Raw genomic sequence first — 22250 nt, 5'->3', positions numbered from 1 at the left:
TAGCCACACAGAATTAAAAAGACATGCACCGAAGATCAACATGCAATAAAATTAATAATTTTTATTTTTTTCATCAAGGACATTCTTAAGGGAAAATGACTTTTTTTTTTTTTTTAGTGCTAGTTAAAAATACTGCTATGAGTCTAGTTAGTTGCCATTGCCTTGATTTGTCCTGAGGTGCCTGAAGTTTTACCATGATTGATGCAAATGTCAATGTAATGAAAAAGGTAAATTTTATCTTATTATTCTTATAAAGGAGTTTGGATTTTTAGGGTACCCTGAAAACGGACCCTGTGGACTACAGTTTTTGACAACAGCTGCTCTAGCTGGGTTAATTTCCCAATGTCATCACAAAGCAATAATATAAATGCCTAGATAGTATATTAAAAAGCTGAGACATCACTTTGCCTAAGAAGGTTCATATAGTCAAAGTTATGGCTTTTCCAGTAGTCATGTGTGGATGTGAGAGTTGGACCACAGAGAAGGCTGAGTGCCAAAGAATTAATGCTTATGAACCGTGGTGCTGGAGAAGACTCTTGAGAGTCCCTTGGACAGCAAGGAGATTAAACCAGTCAATCCTAAAGGAAATCAACCCTGAATATTCATTGGAAGGACTAATGATGAAGCTGAAGCTCCAGTACTCCAATACCTGATGCAAAGAATCGACTCATTGGAAAAAACCCTGATTGTGGGAAAGATTGAAGGCAAAAGGAGAAAGGGTGGCAGAGGATGAGATGGTTGAATGGTATCACCGACTCAATGGACTTGGGTTTGAGCAAACTCCAGAAGATATAGGAAAGTCTGGCATGCTTCAATCCATGGGGTAGCGATTAGTTGGAGATGACTGAGCTACTGAACAACAACAAACATCTAGAATTTAGTTTTCTGGTTAACTTTTCCTTTCATATATATATATATATATATATATATATATATATGGTCTCTTGGGACCATTCTGGATGAGCTAGGATCGAGGATATGTTGATGGGGGCTATCTGATGGAACTCTTTTGACATTATCCATTTAAGTATGCAACCAACATGACTTTGAGGATGGTTGTGGTGAAGGTCAAAGTTGGAAAGAGGCAATTTCAACTTCTCTTAATTTGTTTTTTCAAAACTGGAAGTTATTGGTAGGTATTCTTTAGACTGAGTCAAAAATTTCCTGGGGCCTACATACCATGAACCTACTTACTGTATTTTATAGGTTAAGATTCTTTTAGTATCAAATAACAGAAAACCCAACTGAAACTGTCTGAAACAAAAAAGAGGATGTTTTCACAAATCTAGGTCAGACTGGATTCTGAAGCTTAACTATGTAATCAGAACCCAGTTTCTTTCAGCATCTCTGTTTAGACTCATGTGGTGTTAGGTTCATTTTGAACCTGACATTTTTCATGAAAAGAAATAGGATACACTGGTTCTAAGTGTTTCACCCATAAACCCCAAAATTTAGAGGCAGTGGGAGTTTTATTCTTGGAACCTGCTAAAAAATGTTTGTCTCAATCTTCTGGAACTAATTTGGGACTTTGTTCACCTTGAACCACTAACTGTGGGCTGGGATAGGATTTTCTTGCTTGGCTTGGGCCTGAACCACTGTGCCCTGTCCTCAGAGGGGTGGTTTTCAAAGGGCAGGGCATGATTTTGCCCCCAGGGGACAGTTTTGTTTGTCAAAACTCGGGTGTGTGTGCATGTGTGTGCAGCTGGTATCTAGTGGGTAGAGACCAGGGCTGGGCTTCCCAGGTGGTGCTAGGGGTAAAGAACCCATCTGCCAATGCAGGAGGCATTAGAGACATGAGTTCCATCCCTGGGTCAGGAAGATCCCCTGGAGGAGGATATGGCAACCCACTCCAGCATTCTTACCTGGAGAATCCCAATAGACAGAGGAGCCTGGCAGGCTACAGTCCATGGGGTGACAAAGAGTCGGACACAACTGAATGACTAACACTTTCATTTTCACCATGATATAAAGCCCACGAGGGCAGATATTTTTCTCTTTTGTTCTCTGCTATATCCCCAGTGCATAGACCAATGCCTGAAACACACCGAGTTCTCCATATATTTGTGCAATGAACAAAATGAATCCATGTCTGCAGCTTTAGTTATTCTCAGTATCCTTCTTGATATCATGATATGTGTTCAGGACCAGCTCTACAATTTACTGGACTTTCTGAAAAATGAAAATGTGAATCACTTTGTTCAGAATTTCAAGATGATAACCGCAGAACATTAGAGCAGTGGGGCTCTTCTAAGTGTGGGGCCTTGTGTGACTGTGTAGGTCACATGTCCATGAAGCTTGCCCTGTATGTGATCCCCAGATGTCTCTGACTCATGCCCTTCCTTTAACTTCAGACCTGTACATGCAGCTGCCCTCTTACTTGGATATCTCAGAGTGCCTCTATCTGACATGTGAAATGGAGTTTCCTGCCTTCGGTTCTTACCTAGTGCCTGCGACTTCCTGCATGGCCACTGTCCATAGAGTCATGCCACCGAGAATCTTACAGGCCATCTTGTGACCTCTGTGTTGCTCATCCACGTGTTCGAGTTCTGTCGATTTACGCCCTAAACATCTCTTGACTATGCTTATCTCCCCAACTCTGCTAAAACAACTTGAGCCCAAGCTTATCTTGATTTCTCATCTGAACCACTCCTGACTTGCCCCCTGGGCACATCTTGTGCATCCCCTAGTCATTTGTATGACAGCCAGAGTCAATTCTTTTAAATGCATGTATGATCATCTCTCCTTTTTAGAATCTGCTCACTCATCTAGTGGCTTCCCGCTACTCTTAAATTGGGTCAGAATTCACGTGTGTCTAGCAAGGCCCTGTCTGATGAGGTCCTGCCCTCCTTCATGGGTGCTTCTGTATTACCCACTCACCATCCATCTGCGCTCGAGTGGCCCTGGCTTTCTATCAGTTCTTTGCACAGTGAGGACAGACAGGGGGTGTTCAGTGACTCTTTGTTGAGTGAGTGAATGAATGAATGTACAAACAAATGAAAAATGAGTGAATGGATTCTCTAGGTCAGGAATACTTGAGGGGCTCAGATGAGAAGCTATATTGAAGGACATGTCTTCCTCCCTGCCCTGTGGGGCCTTTTTGGCAGCGGGCTCTCTGTGTGGGGAGAAATGCTCTTGCTTTCAGTATGCAGTACTGTGCCTTGATGAGGCTTCCCTGCTGGCTCAGACGGTAAAGAATCTGCCTACAATTTGGAAACCTGGGTTCGATCCCTGGGTCGGGAGGATCCCCTGGAGAAGGGAAAGGCAACCCACTCCAGTATTCTTGCCTGGAGAATCCCATGGACAGAAGAGCCTGGCAGGCTGCAGTCCATGGGGTTGCAAAGAGCTGGACACAACTGAATGACTAACACTTTCATGTCACACTTTCACCATGCCTTGATGGGGGAAAACAGCAGCAGAGGGGCTTTAGTGCCCAGCACATCTGTCTAGTCCATGTGACACTACCAGAGTGAAAACACTGGCTTGATGAACCGCAAATTTGTCTATGCCCCTGGGTGTAAGTGGGAGCTGAGGACTCATGTGAAGGTGATAATTTCTGTTCCTCTTCTTTTCTTAGGTCAGGACCTGGGACAGATGAATAGCTCTGAAGGTGGCTATGAGCCTTTTTCCCCCTGTAGCACCAGGCAGAATCAGAGCTGGGTTGTGACAAGCTATGGTCCCAATGTCATAGCTGGAGGGGGACAGATGAGTGCTCAGCTCTGGAGTGGGGACAGGGCCTTCTCTGAGAGACCAAGCTTCTGTCAGTAGGAAGTTTGGGGTCCCTTCTGAGGAGCAGAAGGGCTTCCCAGGTGGCTCAGTGGTAAAGAATCTGCCTGCCAAAGCAAGAGACACAGATTCCATTGCTGGGTTGGGAAAATCCCCTGGAGAAGGGAATGGCAACCACTCTAGCATTCTTCCCTGGAGAATCCCATGCACAAAGGGGCCTGGTGGGCTACAATCCATGGAGTCTCAGAGTCAGACACAACTGAGCAACTGAGCACATACACACTGAGGAGCAGAAAAAGACACTCTTTCTTATGTGGGGCTTAGCAAATTTGGAGGGCAAGCCTGGGTTGAGATATGTGCATCCAGAACAATGGCCCTTTCAAATGACTATTCTTCAAACGTGTTTCATATTCATGTAGAAGTGAGGGTAAGGATCTGAGCCTCATATCGGGAGAATATAAGAGGGCCGATGGCAGTGTTTGGGCTCTCTGTCCCTTGAGTATCTGGGCTGTAGCCCCAGATGCCGCACTTAACAAAACTGAAGCCCGCAGTTCCTCAGAAGCCAGACCGGAGCCCTCACAGTAGAAGTTGTCATCTGTGCTGGTGAAGCATCCCCTCTGGGGGCCTAACGCCTGAGCCCAGCAGACTTCAACCACAACCAGGTGTGGTCTGTGAGGAGTTTTGATAAATACAGATCTAAGGGAGGATCTCACCCACGAATCTGAAAGAGGGCTGTTAAGAGTCTCTGGTGGCTGCCAGGGTCTCTCTGGTTCTGATTCAGTGTCCCAGGGAAGGGTCTGGTTGGGGGATGAGCTGGAACCAGGCTGTCCTTAGACAGTAGCTCTGAACCATACTGGATTGGCTTTCAACACTGCCTGTTCCCCCTCACCTCTCTTCACCAAGAGTCACTGGTGGGCAGACCTCCGCTAGGCCTGCTTTGTTCCACTCTTGTGTCCTCTGTTCCTTGTTCTCTGGCTTCTCATCTTTTTGCCCCCTCCTGTTCTCAGGTAACCATTGGCTGACCCATGATAGCAAGCTGAGGCTCTTATTTTGCCCAGGGGATTTTTTAAGGCAATAAGTTGCTTTAGGGAACTAGGTTGGTGAAATTTTAGCTCATAACACTGCTGGGAAGGTAGTTGTGGTTTAAGCATGATTTTCAACATTTTTATACCTTCACCAGGTTAGCACATTTGCAGTAGTGAGAACACTTACTTGAAAACATTTTCTGCGCATTTTAATGTCTGCCTCTCACGGTAGTCTGTGAAGTAGGAAGTATGGCTACTCTTGTTCCCATTTTAGAGATGAAGACATTAAGCTTCAGAGAGGCAAAAGGACTTACCCTGGGGAGTGTTACCAGTAAGTGGTAGAAATGGTTCCATTACATATACCTCTGACCAAATATCCAGGATTCTTTTCTCTGTTCCTCAAATAAGTCTCAGAGTGTGCTATTTTAGAGCTCTATTTGAACTTTAGCATAATTAATGTTGTTTATTGAATCTCTTTTGTAGACGTGAAATAGGATTAATTTGATTCAGTGTTCATCAATTCTGTATTGAGTCCCTACAGAGGGCTGGGTTGAATTTTAGGAATAGAAATGGAAAACCCAGCCTCATCCCCCAAGGAGCTCACAGATGAGGGGAATACTCTTCTCTCTGGTACTTTCCCAACCACCCCGCCTCCCCCGCCCCCCCTCACCCCGCCCAAGCCTTTGGAAAGAAAATATGCTCTCTCCAGTCCACCAAACTAGAGGACTGACTCTTCCGAGGGGTTTAGTCTTGGAAGAGAAAGAAATGGTCTAGAAATCTGATAAAGCCAGACCCCAATCAGAGAGGGTCTGCTTTCATTGATCTGGAAGAAAATTCTGTGGTGGAAAGACCGTGATGGAAGGCATCACATCTCTTATGGTACCAAGGTGTGAATCCCACATTTTCCTCCCTTGCTGTGAGCTCTGTGGCTGTGCACATCCCTACAGGAAAGGGATCTCATCAGAAGTTTTTGAGAGACTGAACCAGACCTGTCCCATCTGACCAAGAGAGCTGTCCATCACACTGGCATGTGGATCCTCTCCTGATCCCAAATAACCTTTATAGGTAACATAACTTTACAGATGATCTACTATGGTAATGTATTTTTCTAAGCACAAAACTAGGCCAAGTGGCCCCACAGGCATGGCTGGGACACTAGGAAAGAAAAATCAGCCTGGTGACTCCTCTGAAAAATGGCATCTCTCCCTGCATCCCCCTTCCTGTTGTGGAAGAGCTTGTTTGGGCGGGTGAGCTGGGGAAAGGGGTTTAATGATAGGTGTGCTTCTCTGTCACGTGTTGCAGTAGATTTGTTTCACGGACAGCTATCTATTTTCCCGTTTTGCTCCATTTCTATTTTTGTGACCCAATTAAAAAGTTCTCCCTGGTTGGGGGTCTGGTTAGCTTGTTGCTTTCCCCAGCATCACAGAGGACCCTCTTAGGCAAGTAACTTGGATGTGCACATTCTCCTGGGGAACACAGGCACTGATGTTGGTCCTCCTTGCTTATTGGATCAGAATCCTGGACCTAAGTAGAGTTTTCTGGCTCCAGTCTTTGTTACCCAACTCTCCCTTGATTTCTCTTTTCTTAAGCAACCTTCAGGACATATGAAATTGTGCAGTATCTAGGGATCTTAGACAATCGATACCATTTATTATTGTCCATCAGATGAAGCAACAGAGCCAAAGGTCTAATTTCCCAGTGACCCTAGGTTTGAAACTTAATTGATTCCTGGAGAGCCATGACAAATGGAACCATTTGTAAGTCAAACTCTCATTTTCAGTAAGCACCATCTGATAAATTCTACTTTCTGCCTTGGAATCTAATCTTATATCGCAAAAGTACCCAGAGTAATTCCAACAAAATGAAACTAAAAAAAGCACAGATATATGCTTTTCAAACTTTTATAAATTATATAAAAAGAAATTCAATAGAAAAGCTACAGCAGCGTTCAGTTTGGGCGACTCTTTTGTCTTTTGGACTGACAGGGACCGGCTGAAGCTTCTGAAAAGGTTGCTTCAGTGAGGTTGGTTATTGAAGTCATCTTCTTTTGTGATGTCTCCTTAGACAGTGGTTGTTATTTTGCTCCTGAGGGGGCATTTGGCAATGTCTGCAGGTATTTTTGGCCGGTGGGGGGGTGATCCAACTGGAGTTTGGTGAGTAGAGACCAGTGACACTGTTAAATATTCTACAATGTGTAAGACAGACAGTTTCCTGCAACAAAGAATTATCTTGCCAAAATGTCCATTGTACTGCTGTATTGAAACCCTGGCCTCTAGCAAGCATGGTAATTCAAACTCAGTTAAAATTCAATCATTTCTTGGGTGGGGGACAGAAATGGTGAAAAGTAGATTTACATAAATGTCTCTCAGAGTCTCTAAAGGGTACAAGGTGGGGCTGGGGGAGGGGGAGGGCAGGTGGTTGCACCTTGACCTCCTTGGTGATCCCTCTCTCATTTAAGTCAGTAAGTCAGCTGAGTTGCCTTTAAAAGCAATCCAGGCTGTCATTGCTGCTCATTGTTTCAGGGTAGCTTTGGTTGTAAATATGAGTTTTGGTTATTACTCTGTGGGTTTTATTTTTGTGGGGCAGAAAAGTCATAAAAAGTGAGTGTGGGTCACAAATCACACCAGGTATTGCTTGCACCCAGAGGTAATTTACGCATTCCCTCAGAGTTCTGTTTTCCTTGGATCTTTAAATTTCCTGTACAGCTAGCATATTGAATTTTCATAATTGCCACTGCATTTCTTGTAATTTATACTCATTTCCCAGAAACCTCTAAAGGGCTTATTGTTTGTCAGGAAGAGCAGACCCAAAGCTTTTACACAAGCTATGAATGTGTGTTTAGTGGTCATCTCTGGGCATAGTGATTTTTATGCAAGGCATTAAAGGCCATCCACATCCCAAAGCACCAGAACAACATCTTCTGATGCCATCCCCCCCGACCCCCTGCCTCCCAAGAAAGATTGTATAGGAATCAGTCATTTGAGAAGGTTCTGTTGGCTTTTTGGATTCAAGTATTTCCCTGATTGCCACATTTCTTAGTGCCTGAAGTGTTTTAAATATGTCTGAGTTAAAAAAGCAGACCAAAGAAACCAATTGTCGATATTGAAAGGACAACCCTCATCCTAGCTGATTGAATTCTTTTACTGTACATCTCTTTCCAGTTCCTCATGAACACATAAACACAAATTTGGAAAACTTGCTCTATTTAATTTTGAAAGTTTTGAAGCAAGGCTCTTTACTCACATATGTATGGAATATTAATTGGGGAATAGGGAGTTTGGTATCAGTGGATGGAAATAGAAAGAGGCAAAAAGAAGCTAAAGTTCTGACAGTGGGAGGCAGCCCTTTAATCTCTGCACGTCCAGGGCCAGTGCCCCTGGGTCTGGTCCATAGCAGGTGCTCACTGCACGCAGATGGTGAGATGATGGAAGAGGAGTATGAGATGCAATTACGTGTGGACTTATGAGTCCGCTGCATGTTCCTTGAAATCCTGTATTAATATGTCAGCAAATTTGGAAAACTCAGCAGTGGCCACAGTTTTCATTCCAATCCCTAAGAAAGGCAATGCCAAAGAATGCTCAGACTATTGCACAATTGCACTCGTCTCACACACTAGCAAAGTAATTCTCAAAATTCTCCAAGCCAGGCTTCAGCAATACGTGAACAGCGAACTTCCAGATGCTCAAGCTGGTTTTAGAAAAGACAGAGGAACCAGAGATCAAATTGCCAACATTCGCTGGATCATCGAAAAAACAAGAGAGTTCCAGAAAAACATCTATTTTTGCTTTATTGACTATGCCAAAGCCCTTGACTGTGTGGATCACAATAAACTGTGGAAAATTCTGGAAGAGATAGGAATACCAGACCACCTGATCTGCCTCTTGAGAAACCTGTATGCAGGTAAGGAAGCAACAGTTAGAACTGGACATGGAACAACAGACTGGTTTCAAATAGGAAAAGGAGTACATCAAGGCTGTATACTGTCACCCTGCTTATTTAACTTCTATGCAGAGTACATCATGAGAAATGCTGGGCTGGAAGAAGCACAAGCTGGAATCAAGATTGCCAGGAGAAATATCAATAACCTCAGATATGCAGATGACACCACCCTTATGGCAGAAAGTAAAGAGGAACTAAAAAGCCTCTTGATGAAAGTGAAAGAGAAGAGTGAAAAAGTTGGCTTAAATCTCAACATTCAGAAAACAAAGATCATGGCATCCGGTCCCATCACTTTATGGCAAATAGATAGGGAAACAGTGGAAACAGTGGCTGACTATTTTTTTGGGCTCCAAAATCACTGCAGAGCCATGAAATTAAAAGACGCTTACTCCTTGAAAGGAAAGTTGTGACCAACCTAGACATATTAAAAAGCAGAGATATAACTTTGTCAACAAAGGTCTGTCTAGTCAAGGCTATGGTTTTTCCAGTAGTCATGTATGGATGTGAGAGTTGGACTATAAAGAAAGCTGAGTGCCGAAGAATTGATGCTTTTGAACTGTGGTGTTGGAGAAGACTCTTGAGAGTCCCTTGGACTGCAAGGAGATCCAATCAGTCCATCCTAAAGGAAATCAGTCCTGGGTGTTCATTGGAAGGACTGATGTCAAAGCTGAAACTCGAATATTTTGGCCACCTGATGCAAAGAGCTGACTCATTTGAAAAGACCTTGATATTGGGAAAGATTGAAGGCAGGAGGAGAAGGGGACGACAGAGGATGAGATGGTTAGATGGCTTCAGCGACTCAGTGGACATGAGTTTGGGTAAACTCTGGGAGTTGGTGATGGTCAGGGAGGCCTGGCATGCTGCAGTTAATGGGGTTGCAAAGAGTCGGACACGACTGAATGACTGAACTGAACTGAACTGAAATCCTGGGCAATGGAGACTCTTGTACATTTCACATGGGAGGTGAGATATGGACCCCTTGGGCTCTTACTCTAACCTGATGTGCCTTACTGCTGCCTGGCAAAGAGATCACTGCTGGGTTCATTAGCGGGGAGAAGATGCTTCTGGGTTTAGGTCATGTTTTTGGTAATTGCACCGATTACTAATGTTGCCAACATTTCTCTTGCTTAATAACCCACTTTTAAATTTCACCCGTGGCAGTTCTTCATCCCCACAACACAGCAGTGATTAAATCTGTGTTCAGATGATTGTCAATGTACCCAGAGGTCTTAAGCAATGAGTGAATTATGCTCATTTAAGCTAGAACATAGCTTTGCATTCAGCCTCTTCAGGAATAAATACAAATTCTTGAGATGCCTTTGATTTCCACTGTATCCCTTTATCCCTATATCTCTTTAGTCTCCTTTTCCCAGATAACATTCAGAATGAGATTTCATGGATGGGTTTTATCCAAATACTATAAAGATCCCTCCTCTGGTAACATAATTCTGACATATGGATTTGGGGAGTGGCTTATTTAAAATAGGACCCAGAAATGTGGCTTATTTAAAAAGGGGCCTCTCTTGTCTGATATTATAGAAATCTGATTTTTAGGAAATGAGACACAGGGAAAGGCTAAGAAAAGTGCTCTGCCCTCTCTGTGTAGGGCGTCTGCCTTCCTGCATCTGTGCTCAGTTGTGCCTAACTCTTTGGGACCCTTGGACGGTAACCCACCAGACTCTTCTGCCAATGGAATTTCCCAGGCAAGAATACTGGAGTGGGTTGCCACCATCCAGGGGAAATTGTCATGTGACTGGAAGCTGGGATTTTGTCCCTGTTTCTCACATGGCCCCAGGGTTGAGGACAGGCCTGCTGGTACCTGGAAAAGGCTAGGAGAAATAAACATTAAAAAAAAAAAATTATTATTATTTCCAAGGCTGGGAATCTGTCCCCCTTTTAAAGTACACTCTGTGTCTCCCTTTTAATATGGAGATGTGGAGAAAAGCCTCTGCCTGTTGGCCTTGGGATCTCACAGTGCTCTGTCTGTCCCTGTGAGCTACTCTGTCGCCACACCCCTGCCCAGAGCCCCAGGGAGCCAGGCCAACGTGAATACTCACCACTCTTGGTCCTGTTCACACAGGTTGCGCTGTTTCATGCCCTCGGACTCTCCTTCTAACTGCTCCCTCCTTGTCTTTCCTTTGGCGAATTCCTGTTGTCCTACTGTCCTACTGTCCTACTGTCCCAGGTAGACCTCCCTGGGGCAGTTCCCTCCATGCCCCTTCCCTCTCCAGCTGGGGAGGAACCTATCTGGGTTTATGGCACCTACGCGCTATCACAGTCTTCTCTGTATTTCCTGGCTCTGTGTGCCTGCAGAACTGAACTGGATGGAAGTTTTCCTCATGACCCTGCTCCTGGGGCTGTTACCTGTCTTGTTGTGGTTTAGTTGCTAAGTCGCGTCCAGCTCTTTTTCGACCCCATGGACTGCAGCCAGCCAGTCTGTCTATGTGATTTCCCAGGCAAGAATACTGGAGTGGGTTGCCTTCTCCAGGGGATCTTCCCCACCTAGGGATCAGACCCACGTCTCCTGCACTGGCAGGAGGATTCTTTACCACAGAGCCACCAGGGGAAGTCCTGTTACTCGGCTGGGTCTCACCTAATGTTACCTGGAGATTAGAGTTGATCTGACCCTGGGCACCGGGTCTGTTCTCAAGGGAGAGACAGGGAAAATGTTATTCTAGGTGACAAGTCTGAGAAGCAGGAGCTGGAGACTGACTGAGCCTAAGGTAGGCAGCTCAGCAGGCTGTGCCTGTTAGACATTCTCCATTGGTGCCCATAGATGGCACTAGAGCCTCGGTGATCTGGCTACCACTGGGCACTCCAGGCTTGAAGGAACTGGACAATGAGTCAGTCTTTGTGGCTGATCAAGAACTCAAAATCATAGACAGGACCAGTCTGGGTGATGCTGGGACATCCAGCAGAGGCTGTCACCCAGCAGTGACCTTTCCTGATGGTAAACACAAAAGGCGAGATGGAGAATTCAGAGAGAGTGGGAGATGCGAAGGAAGAGAGAGAAAGATGAAGAAAGAAGAGAGGAGGAGAAGGAAGTGGAGAGAAGAAGGAGAGGATAGAAATAACGAGGATATGATGAGAGAATGGGAAAACAGGAGGCAAGGGACACAGATGGAGTAGCAAGGCACTGAGTGTGAGATCAGCCTGGCTATGTTACTGTGATTTATCATAAATGTATATTTGTCTTCATCCACCTTTCCTGCTTACCATTCCCCAAACCCTTGGGATTTCCTGAAAGTTGAGAAGTGATAAAGTTGTCTGGTTAGGTGAATGAGGTGACATTTGGAAACACCTAAGGATGGGGGCTCGGAGAAGGCAATGGCACCCCACTCCAGTACTCTTGCCTGGAAAATCCCATGGGTGGAGGAGCCTGGTAGGCCGCAGTCCATGGGGTCGTGAAGAGTCGGACACAACTGAGCAACTTCACTTTCACTTTTCACTTTCATGCATTGGAGAAGGAAATGGCAACCCACTCCAGTGTTCTTGCCTGGAGAATCCCAGGGACGGGGGAGCCTGGTGGGCTGCTCATCTATGGGGTCACACAGAGTTGGACACGACTGAAGCGATGCAGCAGCAGCAGCAGCAAGGATGGGGGCTAGTTGCCAGGAGAACCAACCACCTGATTAGACAGTTGGAACTTTCAGCCCACCCCCGGACCTCCAGGGAGGAAAGAGAGAGACTGGAGGTTGGAATAATCACCAAATGGCCAATGATTTAATCAATCACATAATACCTGATAAAAACCTAAAAGGACAGGGTTCAGAGAGCTTCCAGGTTGATGAACAGGTAGAGCTGTTCCTGAGATATATCCTGTTACAACAGACCAATGATCCACTGAGGAAAATGATTCTCTGAATTCTATGAGCGATGCTGGCAAATCAGTCACCGGAACCTCCAGTTTGTAGCCCATTGGTCAGAAGCACGGGTAGCAATCTGGGCTTGTGACTGGGGTCTGAAGTGGAGGGGGGGCCTGTGAGACTGAGCCCTTTACCTGATTCTCTTTTTTTCCACACCAAGCGATTTGCAGGATCTTAGTTCCCTGACCAGGGATCGAACCTTGGAGCCTGGCAGTGGAAGCCTGACATCCTAACCACTGGCCCACCAGGGAAGGCACCTGTACTCACAGTGTTTGAGAATCATTTGTTGGTGTGGGGGAGCACCCCCCCAACCCACACACGATGGAACTGGGTCTAGCAACCCTTCCACCACCCAAGATGGTGATTCTGGGAAGATGCTTTGGTGAAAGCGATGGGTGAGCCTGAGGGGTTGGGGATGGGGCCTGGGCAGAGGCAAAGCCAGCCTCCTGGGAAGAAAGGTGCGTCTCCAGGATTCCCCACAGGACTCCACAAAAGCATGTCATTCCTTCAGGATCTTTTATTAACGTATAGAAAATGTGTTTTAAAAAAGGAACTATACAGAGGCTAAAAGCAACCAGGACTAAAAATACTAGTTAACAATGGTTAACAAGCGGAGATTCCAGTCTTTGAGCTACAGTGCCATGGAAGGATGGGGGAAGTTGGTTTGTCCTCTCCTTTCCTCTGTCTGTTTTTATTTTTATTTTAGCTCACTTAACGCCTGAGGAGTATGTACTCCATGTGTTCTTGTTTTTTTCCTTTCTTCCATCTAGTCTTTCTAGTCTTTAAGTAAATGCTTTTCCAGGCACAGTGTAGCTACAAAGTGAGTAAATCGATCTTTGTTATTTTTTACCTGAAAAGGCTGTTAAAGGTTAAAACAACAAAATCAAATTTGGAGGGATTGGAGGATTTGGTGTTTGTGATTTCTCAGAACAACAGTCTAGAGACCATTGGGGTGAGTTCCAGCTGCCGAGCCCCAGGTAACAGCTCCTTCAAGATCATGGTGACTTGCTTAGGGTAGCTGGGAATTCCTAGGGCCTGGAGTGTTTTTGAGGTTGGAATGATAGGAAGGGGGAGTCTGTGTGTTAACAGTAGCTCGTATGGATTCTGAACCTTGCTCTGTGTAGCCGTGGTGTGAGTTCAGCAACAGAGAGGGCACGGGTGGGGACAGAGGGTTGGCAGGGCAGCACTTCCCTGGCTGACATTTTTTTGTAAGCCATGATGTCTGCTGCGTCTAACATAGAGATGTCACTGCTGCCCAAGCAGCCCCAACATGGGAGAGGACCAGGATGCAGAGATCTCTCCCAGGACATCTATTCCTTACATATGAATGTTGTTCAAATAAGAGAAAGGGGCTCATGTCTGGAGTTCGGGCCAGGCAGTGAAAAATACAAGTTGCCAAGTACTGATTTCCCTGTAAATCCCCCAAAGTAGCCAAGAGAGCTGAGATTATAGCCACAGTCCTCTGAGCCCCTCTGCCCACTGGGAGGGGAAAGCAGGTAGGGAGACGGGTAAAGAAATCAGGGAATAAACAAAAGTAATTTGTCTCCTGCCTTTTTCTAGCCTCATTCCTCAAAAATTTCCACTGATTTGTCCCTGCAAGGAACCATGAAGGTCCTAGTAACCCTGAGAGTTTGGAAGGAGGGAGCCCAAATCAGTGTTTAACTTATAGGCTTTAGCCTAAACATTCTCAGCATTTCTGCATTTGATACCAACTGCATTGGTTTGAATACATGAATAATACAATCCTTCCTCTCCCAAATTCAAGAGTAAAGCTGACACTCTAAGAGCGCACGCCATGCTTATTCCGGGGTATCCCCCTTCTCAATCCTGGCCTCGTCTCCTGCCTCAGTTTGAGAAAAATGACCCTGGAATTTCCCCCTCTTCTAACATTGGCTGAGACAGAGGCTTCATATTCTCCAAGGAGTGGGGTGGGGGAAACAGTGTTTGTGTTCTGGTTCTTATCTTCTCCTCCCAACCCACTGTGACCCTCTCTTTCATTTCCCAAATTTAAAAAAAAAGGAAAAAAGGAAAAAGTTGCCGGGATGTTTCTTAACTTCTGATGGTGAGGTTGAAGGTCCCCTGGAGTATGTGGCAAAAATGATGCAAGAATTCCCTTTTCTTAAAAAACAGAGAGGAGAGAGGAAGTGGCCCCTTTGTGAGGACATTAGCAAAGCCAAGATGGTGGCCACGTGGCTAAATAAATATAAAGGGCAGCAGCCTCACGAAGCCGCAAAAGCATGGACTTCAGAATTAGAGAGCTTCCCGTTATGGTTCTACTTGGCAGCTGTGTGACTTTGGGTGTGTTACTTAATCTTCCTGTTCTTCTATTCACTCATCTGTAAGATGATTAAACTTGGGTCAAGATGTGGTGAGGATTTAACAAAGTAATAGATGTCAAGCTTCTAACACAGTATCTGGAAAATAAAAGATATATAACAAATACCATTTCTCTTAGTCTTCATTTGGGGAGAGAAAAGCTTAAGAGCCTATGCCAGATCTAATCTCACCTCTGTTACTAATTAGCTGTGTGAACTTGGGCAAGTTGCCTAACCTCTCTGGGCCTCAGTTTCCTGGAGAATGAAATGAGAGGGATGGCTTAGATGAGCTTCAGAGGCCCTTCCAGCTCTGAAGGTTCCCAACAGTTGCTGTTTGGAAGCTGTGTTGAGCACATTACTGAACAACACAGGGTCTTCCTGGGGGCTGCCAAACCAGTGATGGGAAGAAAACAATGTGATCATCCATGCATTCGCCTCCTGGCTATGCATCTGGACCCAAACCCTCTCTCAAGGCTTCAGTGTTCCAGGCCTCCTGGGATGTCTGCACTGCCTCCCATGAACCCTGGTGCCAACGAGCCAATGCGAGTACCTGGGAGAGTGGGACCTGTGAGACCAGAAGGGTTAAATAAATTGGAAATTTAGCACCAGCCCAGCCTCACTGCCGACAATGAGGAGCTGTTTTAGGAAATAAACAGCAGGCAGGGGTTTTTCTGAGGAACAGGAGCTGTGATCTTTGGATGCTCTGCTGTAGCCTTATTAAGCTTGGGGAAGGAGCGAGAATTTCCGGTGGGGAGGAAGTGCAGCTCTGTCCAAAGACGGGGAGGTTTGCCAAGGACATTTGGACAATGAAGGGCTGCAGGTGCAATGAAGTCATGCTTCAGGCAAGGGGTGACCTTGAAAAATTAATCAGAAATGCTGGAGATGGCAAATCGGGTTTGAGGCTGCTGTGAAGAAAAAGCGAGGTCCAGGCAGACAGGTGGAGCAAGCAAAGAAAGCCGCTTTGCTTCTCATTTCTGTGGTGTGAAGACCTCTGGTGCCTTTCCTCCTCCTCGTGAGAAGGGGTGAACTCATGGGAGCTCTGGTGGGGCCAGAACTCAAAGGACTAACGCTGGTCCCTTTTCCAGGCCTCCTCATGCCTGGTTTTGTTTGTTTGTTTTGTTTGTTTGTTTATTTGCTATTTTTACTGTGGGGCCATCTGTAAAAAGCTTGCTTTTAGTCTCCAATGACCCATCAGCTTCTTTTTTATGTTATTTTTGTGTTTTGCATTTAATTTTTCCTTCCAAGTTGTTTCTCAAAGCTTGATGAGTCCAGAGTAGACCAGTAAATCCAGCCTGGATACAGTTAGGACGAACTCGAGCCATTCTTTCATATTGGACCTATACCAACACACCCATTTTCCTGGAGTTTTTTCCTTATTTGTTTTTAAGAGTTTTCCTTTAGCCTGTGGGTGCTCATTTGGCCTGGTAGTGACAGAATGCTCCAGAATTACTGAGGAAAACTTTGTCCCATCTGTGTGGGGTTGGTGGTAGAAGCAACAAAGGATTAGGGACGCATTTAGTCACAGATCTTCAGGGTCTTGGCCAAGGGACCCTGAGGAAGAACTAGAGGAACTAGAACCAGAGGAAGGCTAGAGGCAGTGCGGCAGCTGGCCCCATGACTCGTCCTTAGAGCAAAGAACCTCTCTGTCACTGTTACTGGGAGGAAAACACACCACCCAGGGAGGCTGAATCAGCAGCTCTCAGTATCTGGAGATTTGTGCAAGAAGTAAGACTCCTAAACTTCCCAGATTCTCTACAGGCCTCTGGGGTCCCAAGGCTCTTCTTGCAGCTGTGGCAAGTTTGAGACAAGTGAAAGCAGATTACCCCACCCTCTTGGGATTATTGAAACTGAAGTGTGAATCTTTCTGAGGTTCCTTATCAATGTTTTAAGAATGGACAGTGAGATGCAAATATAGTTCCCCCTTTTGTTGCTGTTCAGTCACTCAGACATGTCCGACTCTTTGCAACCCCATGGACTACAGCAAGCCAGACTTCCCCTTCCTTCACTATCTCCCAGAGTTTGCTCAGACTCATGTCCATTGAGTCAATGATGCCATCCAACCAGCTCATCCTCTGTCGCCCCCATCTCCTCCTGCCCTCAATCTTTCCCAGCATCAGGGTTTTTTTCCAATGAATTGGCTCTTCCCAGAAGCCCACTAGGCTCCTCTGTCCATGGAATTTCCCAGGCAAGAATACTGGAGTGGGTTGCCATTTCCTCCTCCAGTGGATCTTCCCAACCCAGGGATCAAACCCACGTCTCCTGCACTGGCAGGCAGATTCCTTACCACTGAGCCACCTGGGATGCCCTAGTGTCCCCCTTGGAGGGAAAGAAATGGAAGTAAGGGGTTAGATTGAATAGGAGTCTGGTGATAAGAAAGCAAATCATAGAAAAGCACATATCCTGAGTAAGTGGTTCCACCTTCCCTGAAGTTCTGAGTGGATGGTAAAAAAAGAAAAAGAAAATTGTTTGCATGCCCCAGGAGTATTTGCAAATCCAAGCCACTAGCTAGTCTATTTCAACCCCCTCAGCTTGTTGTACCCACTGTTCTCACAGATCCCATTTATCCTCCAGAAGAGAGGACAAAGAGGAAGTCATAAACCCGCTCTCAAATGGTGCTTTTAAAAGGGCTCTTTGAGAAGATTCCATAATGACCTGTTGTCCCTTAATCTATGGCTCGGTTCTGGGACTGGATTTTGAAAGTATAAATGTGATTAAAGACTGCTTGGTTTGGCACTGAACTCATTGGCAACCTTGGTTCTTCACATTTGTCTTTGAAATAACAGCTTCACTGTGCAGAGAGCTGCTGGCTTCCCAGGTAGGAGGGCATAGGTGCTGGGTGTCTTATATACTCCATGAGTAGTGGAGTGGGGATCTGGTAGATGAAGGGTGGGGTGGATTAAACTATTTCTGGAATTTTGCTTTGCATTTTCTTGCTACCATTTTTGTTGTTTCTTTTACAGATCAGTCAGCTAGTTTTCCTGGGTCTTGGTCTGGTATGAGTTCTGAAAACCTGGAGGCACTGTGTCCTCAACCCCATCATCAGAACACTGGGAGGTGTCAACGCCACCTTGTGGTCATGCTTAGCAAGTTTCCCTCCTCCAGTTGAAAGTGAAAGTTGCTCACTGGTTTCTGACTTTTTGCGACCCCATGTACATTGCCTGGAAAATCCCATGGGTGGAGGAGCCTGGTGGGCTGCAGTCCATGGGGTAGCTAAGAGTCGGACACGACTGAGAGACTTCACTTTCACTTTTCTCTTTCATACATTGGAGAAGGCAATGGCACCCCACTCCAGTACTCTTGCCTGGAAAATCCCATGGACGGAGGAGCCTGGTGGGCTGCAGTCCATGGGGTTGCTAAGAGTCGGACACGACTGAGAGACTTCACTTTCACTTTTTTCTTTCATGCATTGGAGAAGGCAATGGCACCCCACTCCAGTACTCTTGCCTGGAAAATCCCATGGACGGAGGAGCCTGGTGGGCTGCAGTCCATAGGGCAGCTAAGAGTCAGACACGACTGAGTGACTTCACTTTCACGCATTGGAGAAGGAAATGGCAACCCACTCCAGTACTCTTGCCTGGAAAATCCCATGGACGGAGGAGCCTGCTGGGCTGCAGTCCATGGGGTAGCTAAGAGTCGGACATGACTGAGAGACTTCACTTTCACGCATTGGAGAAGGAAATGGCAACCCACTCCAGTGTTCTTGCCTGGAGAATCCCAGGGATAGGGGAGCCTGGTGGGCTGCTGTCTATGAGGTTGTAGAGTTGGACACGACTGAAGTGAAGTACAGCAGCAGCAGTACTTACTATACAGTCCATGGAATTCTCCAGGCCAGAATACTGGAGTGGGGAGCCTTTTCCTTCTCCAGGGGATCTTCCCAACCCAGGGATCGAACCCAGGTCTCCTGCATTGCAGGTGGATTCTTTACCAGCGGAGCCACAAGGAAGTCTAAAGGCCAGCAGGAGTTTTCCACAAATTTGTCATCTCTTCCCTACCTCTGCCCCTTCACCTTCCAGAAATAAACCTGGAGAAAGTGTTTACTGCGTTCGAAGTTATCTGATGGGGAGATGCAAGAAGAAGAAAGTGTTCGGGTCTCAGGTCTAGGTGGTAAGCCTATTGAGGTCATCGGTAGGGTGTTTTCTTTTCTTTTTTTTATAAGCACATATCCTGATGTGTCTGCCATTAAACTGCTTCTGAGCAGAGTCCACCTCTATTCCTTCTGAGTCCCTTGAATGAAACTGTGGTGTGTGAGGGTGAGCTCTTTGCGACTATTGTTTCCTGGATCCATCTTTGGGAAGAGCACAGGTGCTTGGAGGAACAGGATAAGCAGGAATCCATGAGTCATGTTATGATGCTTTGAGTCCAGTTGACCATGGGCCTTGGGGAGATATTGAGGTATGGTGTCTCTTAAAAATGGTGAAAACTTGTGAGAAAATCACTCTGCCTAATAAAAGGAATCTATAAATCCTTTTTGTAGGAAGTTAGGTGAGCTAGTCTTTGAAGTTCCTTTCTTTGCTTTGAAATTCTTTAACAGGAATCTAGGCGATGCTGCCGATACTATTTATAAAAATGTTCCACAGGGTAAAATGGTTCCAGTAGAAGACAGATTTTGGTTCCCACTGATGTTTCTTGGCTTTCATCTGAATTGACAACATGAGGGCCCATCATCTTTTCCCGTCTCAGTTCCCTCGATGAGGTGGGCTGTGTTCGTACCACCCAGGACCCCAGTTCTGCTTTTATGGATAAAATGAGTCCAGCCACTTCCTTGGCACAGTCTTCTCTGCAATGTTTTCATGTGTGTGTGTGTGTGTATGTACATGTGTATATGTTTATTGATGACTTCGGAATCAGCTTTTCTTTTTCTCTCTCTTTCATAAAGCAGAGCTTCTAGTGAATTTTCATTACTTAGTTCTGCTCACTCACCAATGCCAATTTCCATGTTCAGCTCAGAGACTAGCGTTACTGACCGTCAGAACCGAAAGGGAAGTTAGAAGCCATTCTAGTCTCATCCAACCAACTGAGGAAACTGAAGCCCCAAGAGGTGAAACAACCTTTCTGAAGTCATAGCGCCAAAACGCGGCAGAGCTAGGCCCACCCCTGAGACCCCAGGTTCCTCATCCAACAAGCTTCCTGCTGTTCACTGGGCTCCAACTCTCTAGCTAAATCTTAATTAACGGGTTTATTGAAAGGCTTGTTTCTGTTTCTTCTTCCTTCCCCCTAGTTTTTTGAAGCCCATGGGGAACTGAGAAATGGGAATGTCACCTCCATTTCTGCCACTGGTCTGACAGTCACACCCACACCATGGCAGTGGGCAGTGAGCAAGACCTTGAAGATCTACTGAAGGGAGAGGGCAAGGGGTAGCTGACTCCATCCTTGTTACATCAGAAACGTGGTTGCCAGCCTGAGGGACTGTCCTTCCCTGCTTAATAGAGCTCAGTTACATTGGGCATGTTTCCATTAGAAAACTGCCAGCTCTCAGGCTCGTCCAGTGATTGGCTAGGAAAGGCCCAGGATGCCTCAGTTTGACTAAGGTGGATATTACAAAGAAAAAAAACCCAAACTTGAGGCCTTAAGGAAAAAGAGAGAGGAGGAAACAAGTGGCTGGGGAGACGGGCATGAATTTTGGCAGACACGGAATGCTTGTAGCTGACATTTGGCTGGAGAAGTTGAAGGGTCATGGCTTTAGAGCCTCCAGCTCTCTTGGGTGTAAAAATCAAATCATGCTAGCGAAGAGAGCACATCTCATAAAATGGGAGGTAGGCCCATACTTCTCCCTTATTCACCTTTGGATTTCTAGATGTAATTTCCTCTGGCACTTTTCATTTTTCCTCTCAAAGGCAGAATAATAAAAGAAGATGGAGAAAGGCTTCTCGTGAGCTCACCTCATTAAGGAGGTCATTCCTGTTTCTCACTGGACCAAAAGAAAGAGGAGAAAACTGAAACCCAAACCCTGAAATTCCACCTCTTCCCAGAGATTATCAGTCAGGGGAATGGCTGGCTGGTCATGTAACTTCTCCTGACTCTTATTAAGCCACTTGCCCTAAGGAGAGCCTGGCTGAAACGAGAGCCTCAGAATTGAGGCTTTAGTTTGCAATTCAGGGAAAAAGAATCCATGACAAATAGGACCAGAAATAGAGAAAATGGAGCTAGGTGGGATCTATGTTCCCCAGGGCACCTGTGATCTCAATGGCAGGTTCCGAGGGGAGCCCAGATCTGCTTCTTCTGTCTTTCCATCAGTGTCTGACCCCAAAGTGCTATGAACCATAGCTCTCTCCCCTTCCCAGCTTCAAAGAAAGTTGACCTGAGGGAGGGGGCAGGGACTTACGACCCTCAGGCACACGGCTGCTGTGCAGCCCAGGCCAGGTGCAAGCAACACCTTGGGAACTAGAATCCAAAACAGTGGCTGGGCTTGTGAGGCCACAGGGGATCTTAAGGTAGGAGGGAAGTGGGCAAAGGATGGGGTGGCTGGAAAATAGGAGGTGACAGAGGACACTTGGCTGGTAAGACTAAGAATGTTTGATGAGAATCTTTGGCCCATTACAAAGGACTTGGGTTGCTGGGACAGGATGAGGTTAATCCGTTTCCTTTTAAGGGGACTTGTTGGCAAAGCTCTCTTGCTGGAGCTTCTCTCTCTCTTCTCGGGGCTGGTGTGAGAACCCGGCCACCGAAGGCAGTGACCAGAGCTCGGTTCCTGGAAGTTAAGGGTATCTCAGAAGGAGGGCAGGAAAGAAGGCACATGCCTGTCACCGATCTGACTCCACGATCTGGTTTTGAGTTGGTCTTTTAAGAAAATGTCTCACTGTTCCTCCTTGGTGGAAAAAAAGGGGATGGTTAGGGATGGCTGGGTAGGAGGGAGCATGGAGACTGAAGGGCAGGCACGGGGGCAGCAAAAACCATGAGCTGCTGATTCTCAACTGATTCCTGCTACATCCCGCTTCCTTCAAACACTCTTAACATGTTGCAAAGCACATTACTATGTCCCCCACCCCTTGTTTCATATTATAAAGTACAAACAAATGACAGAAAAGGTCAGTTGGCTCGCAGCTGCCCACTGCTTAGAACTGCAAGGACCGCCGTTTTCTCCCTGCCACGAGACGGTGGCTGTATGGGCGCATCTTCATCTCCACGAAGGGGATGGAGAACTCGTGGCCTTTCCAGTGGTACCAGTTGATCCCCTGGGAAGGAGAAAGATGAGCATGTCAGATCACCTTTCCCTACTCAAGCGAACTCCCAGCCTGAAAAGAGAGAGGGTGCTGAGAGCGGGGAATCCAAGATGGACATTTAGCCCTTTTCCATTAACTTGAAGCTTTGTGGCTAAGTTCCCTCCCTCCACAAAAGGGGCCAAAAAAACAGAGATTTTTTTTTTTTTCCTAGCTTTTCTCTTT

The 22250-nt window shown here is 46.0% G+C and overlaps 1 protein-coding gene across 2 annotated transcripts in view; it reads right to left on the bottom strand.

The window, feature by feature from the left end:
* Positions 1 to 18690: 18690 nt before the first annotated feature.
* TNR (tenascin R) overlaps positions 18691 to 22250 on the bottom strand; it is a 487013-nt gene continuing 483453 nt past the window's right edge. For both annotated transcript variants that reach the window (XM_006060357.4, XM_025285598.3), the window contains one exon: positions 18691 to 22040. In XM_006060357.4, coding sequence (XP_006060419.2) covers positions 21921 to 22040 — 120 coding nt within the window. In that variant the 3' untranslated portion in view covers positions 18691 to 21920. The remainder of the gene's footprint in view (positions 22041 to 22250) is intronic.

Source organism: Bubalus bubalis, chromosome 5, assembly GCF_019923935.1.
Source record: "Bubalus bubalis isolate 160015118507 breed Murrah chromosome 5, NDDB_SH_1, whole genome shotgun sequence".
Classification (NCBI taxonomy): domain Eukaryota; kingdom Metazoa; phylum Chordata; class Mammalia; order Artiodactyla; family Bovidae; genus Bubalus; species Bubalus bubalis.
This window is presented reverse-complemented; position numbering and strand designations above follow the sequence as displayed.